Source organism: Bos indicus x Bos taurus, chromosome 8 (assembly GCF_003369695.1).
Source record: "Bos indicus x Bos taurus breed Angus x Brahman F1 hybrid chromosome 8, Bos_hybrid_MaternalHap_v2.0, whole genome shotgun sequence".
NCBI classification, from domain to species: Eukaryota; Metazoa; Chordata; class Mammalia; order Artiodactyla; family Bovidae; genus Bos; species Bos indicus x Bos taurus.
Window position 1 is genome coordinate 83,053,071 of NC_040083.1, and position 8,520 is coordinate 83,061,590.

At 45.9% G+C, this 8,520-nt stretch overlaps 1 protein-coding gene across 5 annotated transcripts in view; it reads right to left on the bottom strand.

Annotated features, from left to right (window-relative positions):
• Nucleotides 1-5,824, bottom strand: part of SLC35D2 (solute carrier family 35 member D2) — a 58,254-nt gene extending 52,430 nt beyond the window's left edge. For 2 of the 5 annotated variants that reach the window (XM_027550249.1, XM_027550250.1), the window contains exon 1: nt 5,360-5,591. In XM_027550249.1, the coding sequence (XP_027406050.1) occupies nt 5,360-5,517 (158 nt within the window). In that variant the 5' untranslated portion in view covers nt 5,518-5,591. Of the gene's footprint in view, nt 1-5,359 lie in introns of all 5 variants that reach the window. The other 3 variants (XM_027550251.1, XM_027550248.1, XM_027550252.1) reach the window with 3 other exon arrangements.
• Between the last annotated feature and the right edge of the window lie 2,696 nt (nt 5,825-8,520).

Below are 8,520 nucleotides of genomic sequence, written 5' to 3' on the forward strand. Positions count from 1 at the left end.
CAGGAGACACAGGAGATGTGGTTTCCATCCCTGGGTCAGGAAGATCCTCTGGAGAAGGAAATGGCAACCCACTCCAGTATTCTTGCCTGTGAGATCCCATGGACATAGGAGCCTGGCAGGTTACAGTCCATGGGGTAGCAAAGAGTCAGACACGACTGAACAAGCACACACATGCATGTTGAAATATCTGAGAGTGCAGTTCATGATGTATGAATGATGTATTCAATGGTTCATGCAACCCCATGGACTGCAGCACACCAGGCTTCTCTTCCTCCAAAATCTCTCACAGTTTGTTCAAATTCATGTCCATTGAGTCGGTGATGCTATCTAACCATCTCATCCTCTGCTGCCCTCTTCTCCTTTTGCCTTCTATCCTTCCCAGCATCAAGGTCTTTTCCAATGAGTCATCTCTTCGCATCATGTAGCCAAAGTATTGGAGCTTCAGCTTCAGCAAGAGTCCGTCCAGGGAATATTCAGGATTGATTTTCTTTAGGATTGACTGTTTTGATGTCCTTGCAGTCCAAGGGACTCTCAAGAGTTTCCTCCAGTACTCCAATTCAATAGCATCAATTCTTCAGCACTCAAATATAGCAAAATGTTAATTACTTAATTTTGGTGGTGTATGTACAAATGTTCAGTGTACTTTGCTTTCTACTTTCCTGTGTGCTTGAAACTTTTCATAATAAAAAGTGGTAGAGGGACTTAAGTGTTAATTGCTCAGTCATGTCGAATTCTTTGCAACCCCATGCCTCTCTCCATGGGATTCTCCAGGGAAGAATACTGGAGTGGGTATCTATTCCATTCTCCAGGGGCTCTTCCTGACCCAGGGATTGATCCTAAGTCTCCTGCACTGCAGGCAGATCCTCTACCATTTGAACCACCAGGTAAGCTCAGAGGGACTTTGGTGATCCTCAAACAATTGAATAATTAAATGAAAGCTCCCACTCATTTCCCACTCCTTTTTGAATTAAAGAAAGTAATTTATAAAGAAATGAGCAAATAAGTAGCTATATCTATAAATATACTTTATATAAAAAGTAATTCAAACTATCTTTCTCCAATCCATCCATCTATCTAAAAGATGTCTGAAGTTATTGCCTAATGTCAACTATATAGTAATTTTAAAAATTTTACCCTAATATTTTTCTCTTGTTTGAATTCTTTATAATGATCACACAGAATGCCTTTTCTTTTAAAAAATTCAAAATATTGATTCTAGATAGTGGGAATATGAACAATTATTATCATCATCTTCTTTGTACATTTGTATATTTAAATAACACCCAATTTTTAAACTGAATTATTTTTGGAGTGAATGCAAGGAAGTGAAGATACTATGTGTACACAACCTCTTAAAGTCTGACTCTGAAAGGATCAGAGAAACGAGCACTCACGTGGATCAAGGGATGGTTATTTTTGCTTGAGAAACCTAAACTTGTTTTAAGCTGACAGAGAGAGAGATGGCTGATGAAGAATAGAGGAGGATAATGAAAGGAGCAGGGAGGAGGGGACATCCAGAAATGGGGAGCTGGGCCCTCCACAGGCATAAAGCACTCCCTCCATCCCAGCAGAAAGGGGACCTCATCTGACAGTTTCTATTTTCCTCAATGAAGTATCAGAGGAGAGTGGAGGATGGGGGTGTGGAAGGTTTCAGGGTAAAAGAGAAAGCAGGAAGGAGACATTTCTGAAACAAGGAAAGCAAGGCTCCAGAAGAAACTAGCAGGTGGCAGAAGAGCTGGTTTTGAGGTTTGTGATCATCAAATTAAAGTCAACCCAGCCATACCTAAAGTGATTTTTTCTCCCAGGACAGTCAGAGTTGCTCAGTGCTGAAGGAAAGTTGCAAAAGGCAGGCTGTGTGAGATAAGTACCAGCCCAGGCAAGAGCTGGGAAGGATTCTTAGGGGCTTCCAGGGAGGGGCCCGCCAGCTAGACCAGGAGAGAAGGGACGCCTGAAGGGTGGATGTGGCAGAAATACCTGGGCTGCAGCACTAAGCGTGGATATCCTGCAGAGGGACTGCAGTGGCTGGCAGGGCCACCCTGAGCACACGGCCCTGGAAGTGACACGGAACGTGGGACACGACGGGCTTTGACGGTTCAGCACACGTAGCACGAAGTCTCGAGGGCTTAAGCGAGTCTGGGTGGAGAGAAAGACCAGGACTCCACTAAATGAGCCCCAGAAGCTTAAGAGGCACTATAGAGAGGACACAAAGGGAGTGCTAAGCCTGGACTCGCCACAGAGCAGAGGCAGTGGGGAGCTACGAGGACCCAACCCCACCTCCTGGCAACAGGTGGGGCACGACCAGGATCCAGCTCCTTCCCAGGAGCCGAAAGGAGCAGTGTCTTTAGGAAAGAGCCAGTTTTCATCAGAGTAGGAGAAAATTTGGAGTTGTTCTTGATTTTTAATATAAACTTCCAGTTCCCACCACTGGAGCCTCTGATTCAATAGCTTAAAAAAAAAATCTCTCCTAGGGATTCACATTACCAAGCAAGTTTGGAAACGACTGTGTTAAATGATCTCAAAGCCCTGGATTGTGTAAACAAACAGGAAGTACCAAGCAAATACTTGTTGAACTAAATACAACTAAGTTTACACTTTTTATTAAGCATTATTCGTAAAACCTTGCGCGTCAGAGAACAGTATTAACATAGTAACAAAAAAACAACTGAGATTGCCTGCACAAACCTCATGAAGGTGACTCCAAAGAACCACTGTTCTCCTCCCTGTTGGAGTGAGAGGGAGAAGAATCTGTGGGACAAGATGGGCTTTGATGGTTCAGCGCTGGTGTTCTTTGTAGTGCCTCCTGAGCTTCTGTGGCTCATTTAGTGGGGTCCTGGTCTTTCTCTCCACCCTTCAGGACTTTGGGCTACATGCGCTGAACCATCAAAGCCCATCTTGTCCCCAGATTCTTTTCCCTCTCACTCCAACATGGTCTGACTCCAAGTCCTTCCAAGGCTCTCTCTCAATGACCTAAGACTAACATATAACTAAGACCACTCATCAGTCTGGTACTCCAACCGGACACAATCTACTCAAATTGGAAGAGAAAAAAATATTCCCTGAGCTACATTCCCATAATCCTGTGAACTAGGTAACTGCAAAAGTTCTTCCTTCTACCTGACAACACAACATTCTATCCTCAAACAGTTAATGTCTGGATCAGATTTCTATGGCTTATTGTTATAACCCAATAACCCCAACTCTCTTCGCCTCAAAACATGCTCCGAAAGCATCCTGAGATGAGAGACTAAACACTGTTTTTTGAACAGGGCTCTCCAACTGTGTATCACATTACGGAAATGTAAAACATATAAGGTTATAAGGGGCTTTGCCTTGCTGAGACAAAAACAATTTCCTCCTTCAATCGTGGAACTCAAAATTTTAAAGATGGAAAGGTTAGAGCAGGAGATGCCTCATATAATTCTTTCCAATCAAACACTGTCCTTCATCTTCCAAGCACTTAACCAGTGTTTACTGGTCCCTGCTTCCAACAAGGAGACACATGTTTTTGGACTCATTGACAGTTCTGGTCAGTGAGCAGACTGCTTAGTCAAGAGCAGAAAGCAGAGATTTACCATCAAACTTCAACTGATATATCTGTCAGCCACTCCCCAAAAGCCTATTAACAGCATTCTCTTTTTATGATAAGTGTCTATTGAATATTATTGAATGAATGAAGGATCTGATCCTACTGACCTCAACACTCTCTCTCCTACCACTGGCTCATTCAGTTCTAGCCAGATCACCTTCTCTCTATTCCTCCAGTAGGCCAAGCTCATGCCCACTTCGCATATTTTCTTCTGTGTGGAATGCTCTCCACCAACCACTCCACCCCAGGAACTCTCACAGCAAACCTGAAATCACCTTGCTTATTCATGAGCCCACTTGTTCACTTTCCTCTCTGCCACTGATAAGGTAGGGGGCTCCACCGCAGGGTGGAGCTGCTTCCCTGGTGCTAGGGATTGGCACCTACTAGGTGCTCAGTAAATATCTGTTAGAGGTGGAACCAGCCAAGCTCACCTAGGTTTCAGCTTCTGCTAGTTTAAAAGAAGGAGGCTGAAGACACTCTGAGGTTTCTTTGTTGTTGTTAAGTAGTGTTCACTCTTTTCATGACCCCATGGACTGTAACCTGTCAGGCTCCTCTGTCCATCCGATTTCCCAGGCTAGAATACTGGAGTGGGTTGCCATTTCCTTCTCCAGGGGATCTTCCCCACCCAGGGATGGAACCTCTGTCTCCTGCCCAAGCAGGATGATCCTTTACTACTGAGCTACCAGGGAAGCCCTTTGGACTCTTTATAAAATTCTGATTTTACATTCTTGTAGCACAGTATAGTTTACAAGGAGCCCTCACTTATGACTGCTCATGCCGAGCTCTGGGAGATAATTTACAGAGATGTAAGTACTTTGGCCACCTCATGCGAAGAGTTGACTCACTGGAAAAGACTCTAATGCTGGGAGGGATTGGGGGCAGGAGGAAAAGGGGACCACAGAGGATGACATGGCTGGATGGCATCACTGACTCGATGGACGTGAGTCTGAGTGAACTCCGGGAGCTGGTGATGGACAGGGAGGCCTGGTGTGCTGCGATTCATGGGGTCGCAAAGAGTCCGACACGACTGAGCCACTGAACTGAACTGAATTATCTGGTGGAGCTGGGTCTAAATTCACAGCGCTTTCGATGCCTATATAACCAAAGCAGAATTAAACAGGATTTTCTATCTTTACAAACAGGTTCAAGGAAACACAAATTTGCTGGTTTACTACATATTCATAAAAAAAAAAGTAGAGAATATGAAATTTTGTTTTCTCCATTTCCCCATGAACATGCTATGCTGGTAATTTGAGAATGAATGATCAAACTATGCGAATAAACTCATCCACTCAGGACTCTTCTGATGGTTGAATATCTAGACTTGTAGAAATAGCTTACATTTGAAAGACACATTCGGATCGCTAGTTTCAGTTCACTGGTGCTCTTGAAAGCACAGGTGCGCTTCCTGTCCTGCAGCAGTAAGTCGCGGTAAGGTGCGCCCGCGCTGACTTGCTAGCTTGTGGTTTGGTTTCCAGAAGAGTGCAAAGGTCCGGACTCTGAATACGTGGCCCGTGAGCAGTGCACTAGCCGCGCAAGTTGGCTCCGGAGTTAGCAACGAGACTTCCCGCTCGCCGTTCCCACCCACCCGCTGACCCGAGTGCGACCGAAGTGCACGAGGGCAGGCAGGCCCGCGGCTTTCCCTGGCTTTGGGACCTCCGGAGTCCGGCCAACACCCACCCCGCGCGGCGCCGGAGCGGGAAGGTCCCGGAGTCCCGCAGAGCAGCCAGGAGCCCCCGCGGACTGCTCCCAGCCCCAAGGCTCCCGCCTCACCGGTAGGTGGTCAGCAACGCCTTGTTGATCAGCACGAGGAGGAAGGAGCAGGTCCCGTAGAAGAGGGCCGACAGAAGCTTGGCCACCCTGGAAGGCAGCCGCGCGGAAGCGGGGTCCGCGCCGGCACCCGCGCCCTCGGCCTGGCCGCCGGCCGTCATGTCCCGCGGCCGCCCGTCTGGGCCACCCTCGGGCCCGCGCCACCCCAGTTCAGTCCCCGCCCCCAGCCAGCGCGGGAGGAGGCGCGGCCGAAACAGGAAGGGCCGCGAAGGGGACCCCACACGCCCTGCGCCCCAAAGCTGCCGCACGTAGGAGCGGGTTCGGCTCAAGTTCGTCGTCAAAGGCCCCACCCTCTGACTCTTGGCTGGGTTTGGGAGAGTTTTTAAAAACCCTATCTTCCTCTAAACTGCCACCTTAGAGAAAAACGTTAAGACTTAGGGTTTGTTTTGTCCTTTTTTTTAAAAAAAACAGTATTTTCAGTCCTGGGTGTTCATTGGTAGGACTGATGTTGAAGCTGAAACTCCAATACTTTGGCTACCTCATGCGAAGGGCTCACTCATTTGAAAAGACCCTGATGCTGGGAAAGATTGAGGGCAGAAGAAGGGGAGGACAGAGGATGAGGTGGTTGGATGGCATCACAGACCCAATGGACATGGGTTTGGGTAGACTCCCGGAGTTGGTGATGGACAGGGAGGCCTGGCATGCTGCGGTTCACGGAGTTGCAGAGAGTCGGACACGACTGAGTGACTGAACTGAACTGAACCTTTAATTTACATACAGTGAAATGCAGATTTTACAAGTCCACAGCTGCCGGGGTCCAGCCCCGGTGAAGCCAGGGAATTCGAAGCGGGGACGGCATCGGCGAAGATCAGGAAACAATTGCCTAATTAAACATTAATTAAGGATATAAAGAGTGGTTAAATAAGGATAGCTCAGTGAGGAAATTCAGTGGAGAAAAGAGGCTGAATAATTCAGCCAGAAGGTGAGAGAAAGAACGACATGAGGAGACCAAGTTTCGGTGAACACGGCCCGCACTTTATTTTCCAAAGTAGTTTTTATACCTTAAGTTTGCATAGAGGATAATGGGGGAAGGGGTAGAGTCATGCAGTAAGCCAGGCTTTCTTCCTGCAAACTTATTATATGCAAAAGTTTAGGTGATGTGCATCATCTTCTGGCCCGGAGGCCTGTTTTAAGACCCTTTCTTCAGAAAACTTATTTTTCTCTAAAGGTGATTAGTCAGGCGCCACCCTCCAAAAGCATTAGATAAAGTTACATTCCTATAGGGCAAAGGTGTGGTGGGCTATAATAAGAAAAAGAATTAACTCAAGGGTCCAAGATTACAAACATTAAAGCTACTACTTACACCAATTATATTAATCAATACACTGCCAGGGACACAGCAGGTAAGGGATATGGAGACTCAGTAGCAAACATTGGCCGAACAAGTGAAAAACCCTTCACCAATACAATTTCTAATCAATCTTTTAACTGCTCAAAGGAATCTGTATTTAGACAGTTTAGAACATCTCATGCCTCTCACAGTTGGGAAGCTCTGAGCAATCACATGTGGCCGGAAAAACCTATTCAGGTAGGCTAGAGGACTTTCAAAGGAGTTTGTAGGTTGAAACACTATCACACCCAGGAACTTTATTAACTGGAGCTATAAGTTAACTCTTTTTTTCAGAGAGAGGTAGTGGGGGACAGCCCCCCGTAAAGTCAGAGGTGTAGGTGAGAGCACAAAGCAGAAAGTAGGCAGACTCTGGTTTTGGGGGTAGATGCTCGAGAATTTACAGGGGGACTCCTGAGGCTCGATCCCGCCTTTGCGTATGCCGAGCCTCCTTCCTCATGACCTTTGTCATGGGTGGAGCTCCTGCTCCCAGCACACAGCCGCTGTTTTGACAAATGCATACAGCCGTATGATCACCCAAGTCAAGGCACAGATCATTCCCATCACCCCAAAAGTGCCCTTTGTGTCCCACTGAAGTCAATCCCCCTGGCATTGCATTCAGATTTCTATTACCGTAGGTTAGATTTGCCTTTTCAGAAAGCTCATACAAATGCACATGTACTGTTTCAAGGCCCTTGTCGCCCAGTTTATTGTTTTTGTGACTCACCCATGTTTGAGTCTTCATTGTTGAGTAAGTACCACAATTTGTTTATCCATTCCCTAGGTAGGTGGTGGCCATGTTTGGTTGTTTCCAGTTTAGGGCTATTACCCAAAATAAGGCTCCCACAAACATTCATGTATAAGTTTTTGTGTGAAAGTATATTTTCATTTATCTTCAGGAAGTACCTAGGAGTAGAGGGGCCACGGGTATAGTGGGTGCAAAGTCTCCAGGCTTTTCTTGCCTCTGGGTTAAGGCAGGTTCTCCCCTTATGTATTTCTTTTCTACAGTGGTATAGTTAAACATTGGTTTGTTATCCATGTTAATTCAAGGAGGGCCTCCCAGAACTGCCTACTCTGACCAGTCTACCTGCTCTAACATTCTTTCAATTAAATGTCCCATATTTTCATTCTAAATAATTAATTTTAAAAACTTGAAATTTCAACTTTTTAGAAAAGCTAGTTTTCAGGTTAAATAGAGATTGAAGCTATGCCATGCAGTGGTTTTCTGTTGGAGGTAATGAACGACCAAGAACATTTTTGGTATTGATTAGAAAGGACATCAATCCTGGGTGTTCATTGGAAGGACTGATGTTGAAGCCGAAACTCCAATATTTTGGCCACCTGATGCGAAGAGCTGACTCATTTGAAAAGACCCTGATGTTGGCAAAGATTGAAGGCAGGAGGAGAAAGGGACAACAGAGGGTGAGATGATTAGATGGCATCACCAACTTAATGGGCATGAGTTTGGGTAAACTCCGGGAGTTGGTGATGGACAGGGAGGCCTGGCGTGCTGCGATTCATGGGGTCGCAAAGAGTTGGACACGACTGAGCGACTGAACTGAACTGAACTGAAGATGTGATGTGACGTGTTAGTTGGTCAGTGGTGTCTGACTCTTTGTGACCCTTTTAACAAATAACTAGCACTAAAAAAGCCAGAAAGGAAGTCTACATTACCCAAAACAGAAAAGGAATATACATGACTTTTAAAATAGAAAATAAATTCATACTCAGGTTGAATTCAAAATCTGAAATTGGAAGTCATTTTAGTTAAGTTCAT